We start from the raw sequence: 17,560 nt of genomic DNA, 5'->3' as shown, positions 1-17,560 counted from the left end.
TTCACAGCTGCTGAGTAGACAGCATTGTAAATGCTGGAGCAAACATTTATGTTGTCTGCTGACCTAATTGCAGTTGGTTTGGATGCTGCCATTTTCAATTAGGAAGTCAAAAGAAATTCACTATCACCGCTACAGTATGAAGATTCACTGGGATGCATTGGGGATTTTCTGGATATTTCTATTTTTTCACTTGCCTTCGCTTATTCCTTCCCCTCAATTACTCACGCTTTTATCCCACGCTGTTTTTGAACTCTCTCTCAATCCGAGGGCTCTTCACTTCTTTGTTTTAATGGCTTGCATTCCAAAAATAAAGCCTTGCTGCCAAAAATAAGTGTGAGAAAGGAGCATGTGGCTTACTTGAAATTCAAAATGAAAATGAGCATTTTAGTGATGTTGTTCGGTGAGGTGTTTACTTGTTCATTTAATGGTTTAGATGTAGCAGTTGACACAGGAGTGAAATTGTTCTTCTCAGTTTTATTTCCCGTTGTGAAACAGCGACTTTGACTCCTAATTTTGTTTTAAAGCTAAACGGTGTAATCATTCCTTCCAAACTATCTTTTTTCAAAATTAGAGCTGGATACTATAGATCCTAATACAGCTTTTACGCGTATGTGTTTGTGTTTAACCTCTCTCACCTGCAGGGATTTAGCTCAAATTTGGGGCTATATCTATCCTGCAGCTGATTCCTAGATTTATAGCTTGTTGCATAAGTAATCCTTTTTATTATCCTGTGGTGAAATGGCTACAGCCACATAAACAGCTCAATGCCATGAGTCACCTTCACAAAGTGTCATTGTGTCCCTGTAGATATCCTTTTATCTACAATAGGTACAGTATAAAATCCTCCTGAGTGCTGTCCACTTCGGATGCTTTAATTTTCCAACCCATCCCACTCCTGACAGCACAGCAGTGTAACCACCCTCAGTTATCACTATTCCTGCAGGCGTTTTTGGATTACTGAGGATTCATGCTTCTTTGGAAAAATAAATATAGATGGAACTCTTTTTTTCTATATATTTTGTCACCTCTATTCCGTCCACCCAACCCAGAGCCAGCTGGTCCATGTATCTAAAAAGGTCAATGCTTTGCAATGTTGGACACTGGCATTAATATGTTCCCCGCTACTTGCTGTCGACTACAATCAGCTGCATCGCTCCATCTCTGCTGTGCCAGAAATGTAGAGGAGCTAATGAGGCCAGCAGCAACCTCCTGGCAGGCCAATGAATGCACTCAACTCAACCTGCCTCTCTGATTACCTTCTAATAACAACATATCTTCATTTGTCATATCTGTGTGTGTGTGTGTGTGTGTGTGTGTGTGTGTGTGTGTGTGTGTATTTGGTAATGTGCCTCTCAATGCTAACAGGAAAAGGGTGACTCAGGCCCAAAGAGGGACATCGATGGCATGGGAGTGCCAGAGATCAAGTATGGGGACTCTGTCTGCTTCGTCATGCACGTTGCGACGGGACTGTGGCTGTCCTACCTGGCGCCTGATGCCAAATCGTCTCGCCTAGGACCTCTGAAAAGAAGAGTAAGTAGGATAAAACTTTTTCTCCAGACCTCACATTTTACTGAACCAGTCCAGAGATCACACTGTAATGACTTGTTTCAGAGCTCACATTTTACTACATTCTTTCCATACACATCAAAAAGACATTACATTCAACTATTATAAGAAGTGTTTTTTAAATGAAAGACAGTTCATGAAAAATGTATATGTCTGTGTAGTGTTGTTGATGGTTTTGTAGTTTCTAGCTCATCCAAGAACTGGCTAATACTTATGTAGTTGATAAAGTATAATGTTGTTCCTTTTTTAGCATTTACTTGATGTTTACTATCTGGAAAGCTTCCTTTGTTATACAGGTATATACATTGTACATCCTGTATGAATAACAGTAGGGGGGCCCAGTAGCTCACCTGGTAGAGGGGGCGCCCCATGTACAGAGGCTGCTGTCCTCGCTGCAGTGGTCGCTGGGACAACAACTGGATCAACTGCGACCTGTGGCCCTTTGCTGCATGTCATCCTCTCTCTCTCTCTCTCTCCCCCTTTCATGCTTGAGCTGTCCTATCTCTAATAAGGGCAAAAAAACAAAAAACACATCTTTAAAAAAAAGGACGATGCCTCAGTACAGATGAAAGTATTATTCCAGATAATCATTTTTATTGATATTAGTTTATTAAAATAAAAAAAAAAATCATCAAAAACTGACAAAAAAGTTCAAGCTTTTTTGTTTTTGCTCTACAAGAGTTTACATTCAACAAAATAATCAGACAAAATGATTAAACTTCCGATAAACATTATTACAACATTTTGCTGTGATTTTTCAGACATGCCATGTCATGTTGTGATGTGTAGTATATTTATATTGAAAAAATACTGGTTTGATTCCAGCTCTGGTCATCCTTTTAGGAACACATTGCAGGCTTATCATGCTTCATAGGTGAAAATGGTGGTGGCATAATTATGTACCAATCATTGCACTGTTGAAAAGTGATACAAATATCTATGTATGTGTTTGGCACCTGGCATGTAGCTACCTATGTGTTTACAGTAAGATCCTGAATGCCTCTCATAGCTCATCTTCGACACCTCGAAGTCCATGTAAACAGTAGCAAATCACACCCAATCAAACCGTTGTATGGCTATTTAAACACTTGCACCACCCAGGCAAATATCTATTTTACATTCTATTCAAAATCATAGTTTATGCTGGATCCTCTTGACACATCCCCCCCGACACTCTTTTGCCTTGTACACATGATGAAGCTACCCATTTAAACGTGATAATGGGCCATGTGGAGGGTGACAGTTAGTTTTGGGTGAGACAGGGGGGATTAGGACAGCACATGAACACAGCTCATTGCTGGGCGCGCCTCCAGGGACATCAAACGCCACCTCATGCTGGCGCCAGGCAGTCCCTGCAGCTGTGGCAGCATGCCAATGCACCTGATATGTTGGAGGTGATGGTCAGTCTACACTTAGAACCCCCACCTCCTCCCTCCTCTTGATTATGCTGTATGATTACAGTGACTCAGGTTTCACTGAGCTATAGTGGCGTAAACCCACTGGCTGCAGGAGGCTCTCACTTCATTACACACTTTTTGGGCTTTTATTATACTTTCTAGATCAGAGGCTTGCACAGTATCCGCTAAAATTTCACAGCTTCGTCTTTAGAGAGCAAATGTTGAGATATGCCTGTGATTATGTATTCATGCATCTTTCATTAACTCTAATAGCCGTTGAAACATCCATCAGAATCTCAGATAATACAGACACAGATCCATTTTCACAAGTCTAATTGGACAGAAAGAGATTTTATGATGTTTGGATGTTTCATTGGCTTAAAATTTTGATGGTATTGATCCTATTGTTATGATGAAGTGCATATTACTGTGTGTGTGTGTGTGTTCTTGTCCAGGCCTGTCTGCACTCTGAGGGTCATATGGACGATGGGCTCATCCTGCAGCGCTGTCAGCATGAGGAGTCTCGGGCTGCTCGCATAATTCGCAACACCACGTTCCTCTTCGCCAACTTTATCAAGTAATGACAAGGGGTTATTCACAAACACTGTCATCTTTCTTCTCTGTCACGAGAAATGACAAAACACCCTCATATGTTAATTATTTCTGGGTTTATTTCAAGTTTTACAGCTTGATTCTTCTCTTGGTCTCCTCTGTCTTTCTCCCAGGGCTTTGGACAACATCGGGGAGGGCGAATCCACAGCAGTGGCGGGGTATGTTGAAGAGGTGCTGCAGACGTTGAATGATTTGATCGAATACTTCAAACAGCCCGATTCAGAGCTGGAGCACGAGGAGAAACAGTGTCTGCTTCGTTCACTCATCAAACGTCAAGACCTCTTCAAAGAGGAGGTGAGAGTGGACGATGTCGAGCCATCAACTGATTAAGAAGCTCAGCAAAATGATGATTGTAATGTTGCTATTTGTGAATAATTTGACTGTGGTTAACTGAAGATTACTTATTTTACCCACTGGAGCAGCTTTGGTTATCAACAGAGATATCAAAATGACAGTTAAGACAATTTATATTATTCAGTCTTCTAAATAACTTTAGTTTGGTAATGCTTTTGATGGGCAAAAAAATCCCTTCACTATCAGAGATTTTAATGGAAAGAAAAATGGCAGGAAATAAGTTAAGCGGTAGAAAATGACATTCAACAAATATCCTTGACCAGAGTTGATGCGGCACATGATTGGCACCCTAAAATCTAACCCACAATTTCCCCTGAAAAATATTTTTATTACATAGGACTTTTCCCTAGCTAGATTAAAAACAGTTTATTGTGACAGTATTGTGTATTTGTGGCTTTCTTTATGCGCAAGAAAATTTTATCCCTTGGGTAATAAAGGCTCTTTTTATGGGATTTCTTCCAATTTGGCACAAACATGAACTTGAACTTAAAGACGAACTGATTTGATTTTGTTTGTTAAAGGTCACTGTGACCTTTGACAACTCGTGAATGTGATTATAATTAATAAGTTGTGATCTTAAAAAATCTATTGTTTTTACAAATTTAAAAGAAGTATTTTACATCTTTTTCTCACTGTGTTATTACATGAATCACAAACTATTGATTGCAATAATCCTGCTTTTCTTCTAGGGCATGCTGGCCCTCCTGTCCAAATGCATCGACCGTATGAACCTTTACAACAGCGCTGCCCACTTTGGCGAGGTGGCTGGAGAGGAGGCAGGAGCAGCGTGGAAGGATATTCTCAACCTCCTCTATGAACTCTTGGGTAAGCGGGTCTGAGTGATGATTCACATGAAATATCCACATCTTCTGTCAGCTGTTGACCCTGGGTAGAAATGCAGTGTTAATCTTCCCACTATGTCTTCACCGAATCCTCCTCCTCTCCTTCACACTTCACACTCTACACTTTTTATCTCGCCTCCTTCCTCCCTTTATCCTCCATAAACTCCCTCCCTTGTTTTCCCCTACACCACATGTGAATTCACAGCTGGTGACAGCCTTTACATGACATTTATATGTAACTATTTGTGACAAGAGAGTGGAAAGAAACGAAGACGGAGTGCCCCCTGTATTTTTCGATAGTCTGTCCTGCCTTTCATTTAGGTCACATCCCTCTCTGAGATCAGTGTGGGCACATTATGAAGCATTTAGCTGCATATTTGAAGAAATGATTGCATCATTAACAAAATGCCAGTCATCACAGGTGCTGGCATTATCCCGTTCTCTCGAGGCCTGCATTGAGTCATGAATGCTTAAGCTGTGACCCTGAAAAGTTTTGTTTTGGCCAACTTTTTCTTGGGTTGTTTGTTTTGCTGTCATCGGAGCTTTCCCATCAACAGCTTCCCCTCGGCTCACCTTGACTGCCCTTATATTCATCACCTCCCCAGCATGTGCTCCCACATGCACACGCATTAAACACACACACACTCAAAACCCACAAATACACTCCTTTGAGTACGCTCCAGCCTTGCCCACAGAAAGGTCACCCCCAAGGATGCAAAGGCAGTCTGGTGAAAAGAGTTTTGCATGATAAATTGTATTTGTCCTGACCTCCTCTCCTCTCCGTAGTAACTCTGTCTATCCTAAAGGAACATGCACAGTTATCAGTGTAACTGTCCAGTAGGACTGCACGATTATGGCCAAAATTATGATTATTTGACCAATATCGACAACACGATTATTTATCAAATGTTTTCATTGACTTAAGGCACAAAAAGTTTTTATTGCATTGTCACATTACAATATAAAGATCACTGCTTTTACTTCCATATTGCGCTACATTCCTTCTGATGTGCAAATCTGTGCATTAAAATAAGACTGGTTCTTATTCACAGTGCATCTCCCAGAAGGAAAATGTAAATAATATTTTAACAAAACTTTTACCCAAGATTAAATCGGCAGAACACAGTTGTTATTTTCACATTGGGCCTCACTCTGCTAATTAACAAATCTTTGCATCAAAATAAGACTTCTGGTATGTTTCTTCACCCTGAATTCAGTGCATCTCCAAGAAGCAAAATTGAAATAAATATGCCATTACATACTGTAATGCAGCAAAATGAATACAGTCTTTATTGGACATAAATCTTAGGCTAAATGAAATACGATTGCAGTGGTTATATGAGTCTTGTCTTCGGAGGTAATATGGACACATCACAGTGTGACTGTTATAAATGTCTGAGTTGATGCCGGACAGGGGCAGGGATTCAGTGAAGTAACATGAGCAATGTTATTCTTCTTGGCCTTCATATATTCAATCATACCGTAGAATTTGGTCTTTTTTCAAGGGGTTGAATAAGTTAGTTGTCTATGTTTGTGGTGCGGATATGAGCCTCATGCTCTCTTTGCCTATGATTTGTTCTTGCTTAACATCACTTGCCCTGGAAGCGACATCTAAATTTGTTTTGCCAGTCTGCGGCGGCAGCATTCAGTAGAGTTTTCTTTACAGGCTACGGTTGCAGGGCGCATGTGCTGTTGCATGACAGCTTCCTGAAAGAGGAGGCTGGCTGTTAGTTTAGCAGGCACTTGATTTGAATGCAGCAGAGATTTTTAGGTGTAGAGCACACATTTTAGACATCAATATTGCAGTCGTTTATGTTCGTTTAATAATGGTAGGCCAAAATCAAATTCATCTATTGTGGTAAATCAGTAGCTTTGTTGCTCCAGGGTCAGATCGACCTCTTTACAAACTGTAATTTTAATTGAGTAAGTGACTGGAATTCATTCTGTCCACAAAACGTGACAAAATATTTTTTGTTAGATGGGACTGTTGACGCTAGATTGAACTCACAAACCTGTTCACAATTGTTTCTTTTCATTGAAATGTTGCCAGTATTAATATTACTAAAAGATCAGTCTGTCCTACTTAATTGGTGTAATTAGTAGTTTCTTTCTATATCACATAGCATAGTGTATGCTAATGTAACCATTATTGGAAGTCTAGAGTCTGTGTAGCCTCAGGTTCTCCACTCTATCTCTGACTTTTAATTTCACATGCACATCATTCACAGTGAGCACCCTAGCCCTTGCCTCATGGTGTGGCTCCATCCATGTGTTCATACTGAACGATAGCTTTCCTGAAAAGACAGAATTAAAAGAGATTAGACACCCATCAGTATTCCTTTGGCACAGAGTGCTGTTAAATTGTTTCACAGGCATTATCGGTCTGGTGTCCCTGAATCCTAATGGTGAAAAATGAGACAGTAAAGTAATAAGGAGACTTCTTAATGTCACCACGGTGGCAGGGAAAGGGCACAAGGGAATACACCTCAACTTTTTATAGAACATAGACGACTGACTTCAAAGTCTTTCCCATGTTTTTTATATCAGATAGAATTCATAATAGCAGGTGTCTGGTGTCGGATTTAATGAATTTTAATATCTACTTCTGGACCCAGGATGTCACACAGTGACTTTATGTTAACGGGAGGATGGTGGACTATTTTTCATGGCTAGCCATTCATACTGTCTCCAACATCCACTCATCTACAAGTCAGCTGCTTGGATCAATTGAATGTATGTCTTTACTAAACCTTGTATGTAATTTCATTAAACCTTGTGGAAACTTTGTCTTTTGTTTAGCCGCACTGATTCGTGGGAACAGGAACAACTGCACCCAGTTTTCCCGCAACTTGGACTGGTTGGTTAGCAAACTGGAGAGACTGGAATCTTCATCAGGTATTGTGGGAAAATTGGATAAAGCCCAAAACCCTTATACAGTAGCTAAGACACAGTCTATCTAACATACAGTTGTTCTGATATTTTGATTATAATATTTTTGTCTGACCTCTCAGGGATCCTGGAAGTCCTCCACTGTATCTTGGTAGAAAGTCCAGAGGCTCTGCACATCATTCAGAGAGGTCACATTAAATCCATAATCTCTCTGCTCTACAAGCATGGACGCAACCACAAGGTGGGCAGAAATAAAAATGCAGTAGCCCAAAAATCAGTTAAGGGTGTTGTAGACTGAGTGGTGATTGGCTTATGACCCCATATGTAACTGCTCATTTGGGACTTTTATAAACAACAGATTGTTGAAAGTCTGAAAAAATGGAGACGCAATTTTGCAACCTCCAGTGATAATAATTTTAAATGTTAATTTTGACTGATTTCATACCTAGCTATCTCGTTTCAGCTGTACTTTGAGCTGGATGCAAATGTTAGCATGTTGACACACTGTTTCCAAGTGTTTTAACAGTAATATAATGTTTAATTGAAAACTCTAGTATGCTAGTTTAAGATAAGATAAGATAAGATAAGATAAATGATAATGTTTTTTAGCTTGTTACCATGTTTAGTTTACATTTGATATGGTAACATGCTGACATTTAGTAAGTTAGCATTAACTGATGAAGGCGAAATTTTGTCTTGCTGTTAGCATTAAATGCAACTTCACACCTCGCTAAATTAAGAGATAAAGTAACAAGATTTAAAATGCAAATATCTCTTTCAAAGCTACTTGTGGCCCTGGTTATTTCAGATATTTTTTACATGCAAATATGTTTCATTTCATTTTTTAAATCCTGTTTGAGTGGTAGCAGGCATAATCTTTTGCTGCCTTTAAATGGGGTGGTGTTTTTGGTGTTTACTGTGTTCATGAGAGGAGTCCAAAAGAACACAACCTCGTTAGTGGAAGTGTTTTGAGGCTTTGAGTTAACAAGTTGTGACATATTTACTGAAGTTTCAGAAATAGTGAAGGACATGAGTGTTAATGTTAGATTTATTCTTCCTAAATTTACAAGGAAAATATTGTTATTCCCAACAGTTTTACTTTGTCATTATCCATTTGCATTTCCTGCATTACCCGACCCGCTCACTTGCTTCTAAACACTGACATTAGGGTCCATGTTGCTATTGGCGAGCAGCGATGCTCGCCAACTTAACCACTTTAATGCCAAGCATATTGCTTACATTGCTTCCCATATGGTAACCATACTTCCATTTGAAGGCAGCACTTACCTCAGCCTCCAAATTCCTTTTTTTCTGTCTCCACTGGGTGTCAACAACAAAAGTAAAGACATTATAAGTTCAATATGCCTGCTAAACAAGTCAAAATGTTAGAACGCTGAGATGTGTATTTAAATCTTTGTCCTGAGGACTCCAATCAAACAACATTCTTGTGATTGATAACATTCCTACCATGTGTTTAACGTGCAGTGTTCAAATGTCACAGTCTCCCAATATTTACTCTCTAAATTGTACCAGGCATGAAAGGGCATCCTCGTAAACAACAGCTGTCATGCCGTGAGTGGCAGGTGGAAGTCTATGGCCTGTTGACTTTAGGGCCCTTTTACAGTGTGTATATGTTGCAAGCATTGCAGCTTGCTGAGAACAACCGATCATTAAACTATAAATCAAAGTGTGCATTCTCATCTTAGCGAGATGAGAAGTTTGGCAACAATTTTATAAAAACAAATGAGATCAATAAAAAATGACTGACTGTGTTATTTCTGCTTTTTCTTTCCTTTAGATTCTGGATGTCCTGTGTTCCCTTTGTGTTTGTAATGGGGTGGCAGTGAGAGCCAATCAGAATCTGATCTGTGACAACCTGCTTCCCAAGAGGGACCTTCTGCTTCAGACTCGACTGGTCAATGATGTTCAGAGGTAAAGAATGAGAAAAGCCTCTTTATGGTTTTATTCATCGACTTGTGAATACATTTGAATAAGTAAATCTGACAGTGTGGCTTTTGCGGTTCAACAAAGTGCACTTCAGTGATTTATATTCACAGATTAACAAGTGTTTGACTTTTTATCATGCTTTGCATCATCTAGCCTCTTCCTCTCTTATTACCTCCAGCATGAGGCCCAACATCTTCCTCGGTGTGGCTGATGGTTCTGCTCAGTATAAGAAATGGTATTTTGAGCTGGTGATCGACCAGGTGGATCACTTTGTAACCGGTGAGCCAACCCACCTGAGGGTAGGCTGGGCCAACACCACAGGCTACGCTCCGTACCCCGGAGGAGGAGAGGGATGGGGTGGCAACGGTGTTGGGGATGACCTGTACTCTTACAGCTTTGATGGACTTCATCTGTGGTCAGGTAGGTATGTTATATAAGGCCCTCATATAAAACCAGCACCAATGGCTTGTCTTAATTGAGGGTGATTGAAATTGATAGCTATTGAGTGTTGAACCCCAGCCATTTTACTGCTTAGGTGAAGCACCTAAATGTTTTTGCACTACCCTTCCACATGAATGTAAAAACAGCAAAACAACAGAGTATGTAGACAAGCCAATGCACAGGACAGGCCAACAGTGGTGTGTGCAGGCAGTCAGTAGGTGTGCAGCAAGCATGATGCTGCTTGCTACAGGAGTAGGAGTTCAGTTGTAGTGAGTTTCTAAGGTTATGTTGATGCTGTCTCACTGTAACTCTCTCTGGATTGGAACTTTTCCAAAGGCAAGAGCGTGGTGCACTGTAGTATCAGCGTCATAGCATTTTTTTATTGAGTCTAATTCAGCAAAGTTGTCTCCTTCCCTTTTTATATTTGAATGTATATGTTTTGTTTTCTTAAAAAAAATCAATGTCCCTGTAGTGAATTTTATGATTTATGGCTTAAGATGTCTCTATCTGCTTTATAAGTCTTTAAGTGGTCGTTTCCTCACTCCAACATCCACTAAACTTTATGCAAATGTCTGCAGTATGATGTCACCAACAGTCAAATGATCGTATGATGTTATTTTCACTTAAGCCCTCTAAAAACCTAGGGCAAACCCTATACTTTTAAACCAAAAAAAACCAAAAAAAACATATGATGCTTTTTCCCATAAACTTGTCAAGAGCGACTAAAATAGGGTTTAACAAATCTAAATTGGCCCTTTTCAATTTTTTTTATGTAGCAAACCAGCAAATACAACCAAATTAAAAAAAAAAATGTTCTGTTTGTTATGACTTGGATTATTTGTCTGTTATATAAACTAGAATATTTATAATTGCCACCATTGCAGTGAAGTACTCAACTCATTTATAGTGTGAAATGAAAATGAAAGTCGTGGATTAGAAGGAATTTCCCTCGACAGAACTTTACGTGAATTATGCAGCAGCCTGCTGTCCACTCTCTAGGTTGCACTTTTTATCCACATAGTAAAGGACAAAGTCACAGCGCTGACAGTGATATAAAATTCCTCCATAAAATCTCCACCTTAGACCTTCCCTAAGGACGTTAATACACATGCAGATATGCAGGTATGTTCTCCACCTACATAACAAGAAAATAAGCTGTCACTAGTTTGTATTCGTTTAGCCAACAGTTGGCTTTGTGCTTTAGACTCCCAAGTCCTTGAATGGCCCTCTTCTCTGCTCTCATCCTAAAAGATTCACACATATCTCCCTTCCAAAGCTACTAAAAGACCCATCACTTCACCTCATCCATTTCATGTTATCCCTTTTAAAGCACTCATCACCCATCTCTCCACCTCTCTGCTCCCCCTTACTCGCCCATCATCCTGCCCTACATTTGCAATGACTTTGCTGCTCTAACAGCCATCCATCCTCCCTCTCTGTCTCGCCCAATGTTGTCTAGGCCGAATCCCAAGGGCCGTGGCCTCCATTAACCAGCACCTGCTGAACTCAGACGATGTGGTCAGCTGCTGTCTGGATTTGGGCGCTCCCAGCATGTCCTTCAGGATCAACGGGCAGCCTGTCCAGGGCATGTTTGAGGACTTCAACACTGAAGGATTCTTCTTTCCGGTCGTGAGCTTCTCTGCAGGTGTCAAGTAAGGCTCTGCATTTTTAATTGGGAAATGATGACGGAGCGATCTCTGTAGAATGGCCTGTTTCTTTTTCCTTTGCTGGCACTGTTGAGATCTAATTACAGCTTGTCAGCCTATGGCTGCTTTATATATAAAGCAGTCATGTGATTTTAAATTGAAAATCTACTGAATTGGCCTCCTGTCAGGGTCCAACAAAAAGCCCCTCAAAGAAAACATCTCTACATGAAAGCCACAACTTAAAACTTATATAACAAAGTACACAATGAATTTGTGGCAAAAAGATTTGTGAGAAGGCAGACAGACTGCAGTACTGGTGTTATATAATGGCAGAGTACTGGAGTGCTGTTTGCTGAATTGTATTTCACCAGGAAACTGTAGGTTTCAAAATTAATCAAATAAAAAAGTAGGAAGAAACTTTTAAAATATTCATGGTAAAGTTAAGAGTCAAAATATTATTGTATATTGTCTGGTAATCTTACGTAACTACTCATCTCAGGGTCCGTTTCCTGTTGGGTGGACGCCATGGAGATTTCAAGTTCCTGCCACCTGCTGGTTACTCGCCGTGCTATGAGGCGCTATTGCCCAAAGAGAAGATGCATGTAGAGCCTGTGAAGGAGTACAAGAGGGACCATGAAGGGGTCCGTGACTTGCTGGGAACCACCAAGTTCCTCTCTCAGGCCTCCTTCATCCCCACTCCTGTTGACACCAGCCAGGTGAGCATCGTACAATCAGAAATGTATTGCTGTTTCATCAGTAAATTAGAGATATGGTGAAGACAGCTAAATAATATTTTGAATTTTATTCTAAAAATGAATGAAGTAATACAATAATACTTTAACATTAATTATTTAAAACATAAAAACCATTGTAGAACATATTCAATACACGTATCACATTTAATTAAATGTGATTATAACAGAGTATTTATTTTGGGTTATAAGTCAGATCATAGAGAATTTTTGTACTAATATGACTTAATACTTGCTGTGTTATAAAGAAAATCCTCTTTCTGAATTGAAATTGAACTTACATTATACAAGGTTTTTGTCAGCAGATAATGAATTCAAAAACACCTTAAATATTTAATTTTTTTCACACAATAGCCAATCTTTTTAAGGATTGTTTTGAAAGAGTATACATTTTATATGTTTTTGAAACCTTACTGAGTTTTAGGAGTCTCTCATATGAGATTAATTCAGAGTTTTTTCTCAGTTCCACACACATGTTATAATATATTCAGTTTTACAGTGGCCCTGAAGCACAGTTGCAAAATAAATGCATACCTGATAACTCAGCGTGACAAAGCTAAAATGATGTTTAAGTTTCTACAATCCACAGGAATCTTAACAATTGCATAGTCAGGAAAAAAAATGACAACAGTTTTCATTTGTTGGCCCATTGGCTTCTTTTTATTATCCAACTGTACCATCTGTTCCCCTTCTCTCCCTGCAGATTGTTCTCCCCCCTCACCTGGACAACGTCCGGGACAAGCTGGCAGAAAACATCCACGAACTGTGGGGGATGAACAAGATCGAACTGGGCTGGACCTATGGCAAGGTAAATCTGCTATCCATCATCACATTCAGCACACAAAAACACCCTGGGTATATTTGGAAAGGGTGGCTGACAAGGGTGAACTTGAGCATTCTCCAGTGAAATGCATGTTAATGGCTCATTAACTCTAATATTTCTGTCCTTTTAAAGTACGTGACGGCAGTCGGGCTGCTGCTTCAGCCTTTTAGTAAACAACTACAGAAAATCAGAGACAAGCATTAACTCCTTTATTAAGCAACAGTAAAAAAGAATTAACATAGTGCAATTGAGTATTAAAAGCGAATTATACGTTTTTTGGATGAATTAGATCAGTTTTGCTGACAGTCAAGAACATTAAATCTTCATTTTGGGGAATTCACATGCCTTCAGGCCAGGTAAAGAGAGAGAGGAAGGAGGCATGTAAAGAAAGACTCTTGATCTCCGAAAGTTTTATCAAAAGTACCCGGTCTCTATTGGTTTGGTTTAAACCAGTTTTCACCTGGAAATGATGTCCTTGCGGATCCAAAAGTAGCTGTGTTTGATGCTGTAAGATACTGTTTAGCACTGTTGACAGTGGACGAGGTGTTGTAGCAAGCATAACTCCAAAAAATGCTCCGTTCTAGCAAGTAAAAGTTGGAGAAAAGATGGAAAAAGGTGATGATGAAATTAAGTAAGTAAATTGTTAATCTAACTAGATTATTTGTCTAATATTTGCTCTGCAAATTGTTTTTTATTGTCAAGATTAATGAATTGATTGATTGATTTTGTATTTTTAGATGTATACTTTATCTTTTACAGAAGAATAGAAATATAACAAAAAACATAGTACAACAAACAGTCATCTATGCACTAAACTAGACATGATACTGATGGAAATACATGCCAGTTCATACAGTAAGGGATCATTCATCATACCATGAGCTCCAAAATATATGGAAATGATCAGCCAGCCACATTTCCTTCACCATAGAGCCTTTTGTGTTCAACTTTTTAACCTGGAGGTAATAAAATATCTAATCAAATACCACCAACACTGTTCTTCTGAGGGCCTGATCTGGTGGATGCAGACTGCGCTGTACACATGTTCCCAGATGACATGTCCAGATTCTTCTCCGATTTTAATTTAAGCTTATTTGTTGAATGTTTCTTAATGGATTGAATACTCAAGTAAAATGTTGGAACGGGTTTAATATATACTTGGCAATATATGTGTCGGTTAGGTTGCTATCTCATTTCTCCATATGATTTATGTCATCATCAGCACTTATGCATTTTTATATAGTTTTCCCCCGCCTTTTTTGGGTATCAAATTTCAGATGTTTTTTTTAAATATCATGCAAGAAACGTATTGTTTGTGAAAGATCTAGTTAGTTTGTTCTAGTTGGTTCTTTGTTTGTTGGTTGTTTTTTAATAGATTAATTTAATTTTTAATTTTTCAGTTGGATGCTTAAACATGGGGTTTTTGGTGAAGTGGTTACCTGCAGTCAGCCTTTACAACATCTTAACATTTTCATCCCCTCTCTGCATCCCCATTATTTTACTGTTCCTCACTCTTCCAGCTCACTGCTGGCTCCACTCTGTTTGAAGTCAGATCCCACACACCGCCTCTTTTGTACTGTAGTGGTTATCACAGAATCATTTCCCTCTGAGGCCGTCGCCACAGAAGCCGTTTAACAAACTTAATGAGTGTCTCACCTTCTAAGCGTTTGACATCCACATTAATTAAAACTGGGAGAAAGCTCCACTCAGGGGGGTTACTCAGGTCTTACAGTTTATTGAGGACAACATTTAGGTCCAAACAGCTGCTTGGTATTTAATTTTGCAGTAACGAGCCTCAGTGAGCTAAACATGACATTGCACTAAACTTCAAGAAAGAAGCCTCTTTGGACAAGCAGCAGATACTTGGCAGGCAGGATGATAATAAAGTTGGATACAGCTTCATTGTTTTGTAACAGAGTGCTTGGCCTTACTTCGTAATGCTTACACATGTTGTGCTCTCCAGGTCTATTTAAAGTGTATTTTTCAACCTGGATCCTATTTTCCCATGTTTTTGTGTCTAAGTGACTAATGAATTATTTTTGAAATTTTTGAAATCGGTCCAAATTTGAGCAAGACAGTGGCAAAACTGGAATGTAAGGCTGGAATGTAAACTTGTTTGCACCATCAATTTGTGGCCAGCAAAAGTGCTTTTTTTTTGCAAAGACAAGTTCTTATTATTATTCTAGGTGTCTCAAAACTTTAGGAAAGGACCCCTACAAAGATAAACCTTTCTGTTAAAGAGTAAGATCCTTTCTTAAACTAGAAGCAGCCTTGAAATCATTATCACCAAACCCACCAGACTCTATTTTATTTAACAACAATTTCATCATTGTGAAATACAGTTCATTCAACAGAAACAAAATACAACTTACAAAAACTGTCTTGGTTCATCTTTCCACTGTTGAAACGATCACCAACTCTGGTTTGGTTTAGATGAACTCTTAATTCATCCAGATATATGTGAAAATAAGATGGCTGTATACACGCTTAAATTACTGTTCATTAAATAGAGTCTGGTGGGAATGGTGATGGCGATTTTTGGGCCGTTTCTGGTTTAACAAATTGGTATCTGACTCTTTAACAAAAAGGTCTATTTGTCTGACTAATAATCGGAATATGTCAGAAAAAAAAACCCAAAAGCGCTTCTAGTGGATGTAAATTGACAGCATGAACATACTCAGAGTGGTTACATTTGGGCATTTTCACCTCTGCTGGCTGCTTTGCTCCCGCTCAAAACTGGACCAGTTTAAAAACCGTTAATCTCATTCATCATTTATGCACAAACATGGGAAAATAGGGTTCTGGTTGAAAAATTCCAAACTTACCGTTTAACCTTTGACTAACACAAGATCACCAGAGAAAGAGTCACTTATTGAGAGTCTGTGCGCAGCAGAAAACTCGTCTAAATTGACTGGATCACAGACAGCTGAGCCTGCTGTGACTCTTCTCTGAGCTGATTCAGGCTTATCTCTGCTTCATTAAAAAAATAACACCTGAGGCCTGAATTAGTTCAAGTGGAAAAAAATTGCATCAGTCAACGTCCACTGCAGATAAATTAGGTGGCAGTCTAGGTATTTTAATTCTCTGAATACTAAGCCACGGTTAGTCATATTTTCCTTTGGGGTGTGTTGCAATTATCGACAGACGGGCTCAAAGACCAAAAGAAAGAGAAAAATAATCCACATTTATTACTGTGACATGAAACATTTAATAATGACACTGACTGCTCTCTCCTCAGGTTCGTGATGACAACAAGAGGCAGCACCCTTGCCTTGTGGATTTCGGCAAGCTGCCTGAAACTGAAAGGAACTACAACGTGCAGATGTCTAGTGAAACACTTAAGTAAGGCCGGGCAGTTTGCTAAATAATCCAATTACTTATTCATACAATTGCCTCTGCTTCTTGCTGAATGCTGGAGCGAGAGCAGATTAGGGCTCAGATTAAAGGAGTGCCTTTAATGACTTGCATCTCCTGAGTGAATTCAAGTATTGATTTTTTCAGAAATCTTGGGTCCAAAGCTTATTTGAGCCAACTACTGAGTCATCTTACTGTAAAAACATTTGGCTTGCCTCAATAAGGCCAAGCCAAATGCTCAATAACTGCCATGTATCCACACAGCCATATCCAGCCACTATTCACAGTGTAACTATTGATCGACTGAGATTTATCAATAGCTAATGAGCTGTGTTGAAAATGTAGCAGTCTCTCAATGGCTTGGGCTGGTGTAAGGTTAAAACAAATTTATCTTATAAAGTGTAATGAGGCTTGGGTATCAATATCAGCTGTGGTTCTTCTGTTTTAAATGTTTGTTTGATCCTCAGGACCCTGTTGGCTCTTGGATGTCATGTTGCCCAGGTCAATGTTCATGCCGAGGACGATCTGAAGAAAATCAAACTTCCCAAAGAGTGAGTTAGCAGTTTCTTTTCTTTCTTTTATCACAGCCTCATGAATATCAAGAAACAAATCTGATGCATTTTGGTTTGTGTTACATCATCCTATTGAAGGAATCTATAAGTTTTGGGACATCCCTGTCGCAGCATTATTGGTAGATTTACTAACATTGATAACAGTTGCACATTTTTGTAAGAAAGAAGGTTCGGGAAAAGGTTTGATTTAGGTAACAAAGACATTGCTGTTTACTTTGATTGTAGTCTTCCCACTCTAAATGACACTAATAATTAAACTGGCAGTCTAATTTCGCATAGTTTTTCGGGCTTTTTGATTGTTACTATATTCAAGCATCAATGTAATTAGATGATTTAATTATTTTTGCCACTGTCCACATCGTAGA

The 17,560-nt window shown here is 39.2% G+C and overlaps 1 protein-coding gene across 2 annotated transcripts in view; it reads left to right on the top strand.

Moving 5' to 3' along the window:
• The window catches only part of ryr3 (ryanodine receptor 3), a 142,537-nt gene that overhangs the window by 41,842 nt on the left and 83,135 nt on the right, over positions 1-17,560 (top strand). For both annotated transcript variants that reach the window (XM_042503061.1, XM_042503060.1), the window contains exons 11-23: positions 1,366-1,530; positions 3,419-3,540; positions 3,689-3,869; positions 4,619-4,754; positions 7,571-7,666; positions 7,783-7,901; positions 9,459-9,592; positions 9,786-10,027; positions 11,508-11,700; positions 12,194-12,410; positions 13,150-13,254; positions 16,508-16,611; positions 17,091-17,174. In XM_042503061.1, coding sequence (XP_042358995.1) covers positions 1,366-1,530; positions 3,419-3,540; positions 3,689-3,869; positions 4,619-4,754; positions 7,571-7,666; positions 7,783-7,901; positions 9,459-9,592; positions 9,786-10,027; positions 11,508-11,700; positions 12,194-12,410; positions 13,150-13,254; positions 16,508-16,611; positions 17,091-17,174 — 1,898 coding nt within the window. The remainder of the gene's footprint in view (positions 1-1,365; positions 1,531-3,418; positions 3,541-3,688; positions 3,870-4,618; positions 4,755-7,570; positions 7,667-7,782; positions 7,902-9,458; positions 9,593-9,785; positions 10,028-11,507; positions 11,701-12,193; positions 12,411-13,149; positions 13,255-16,507; positions 16,612-17,090; positions 17,175-17,560) is intronic.

The sequence above is a fragment of the Plectropomus leopardus genome, chromosome 16 (genome assembly GCF_008729295.1).
Source record: "Plectropomus leopardus isolate mb chromosome 16, YSFRI_Pleo_2.0, whole genome shotgun sequence".
Taxonomy (NCBI): Eukaryota; Metazoa; Chordata; class Actinopteri; order Perciformes; family Serranidae; genus Plectropomus; species Plectropomus leopardus.
The sequence above is the reverse complement of the archived record's forward strand: the minus strand, read 5'-3'. Positions and strand labels throughout refer to the sequence as shown.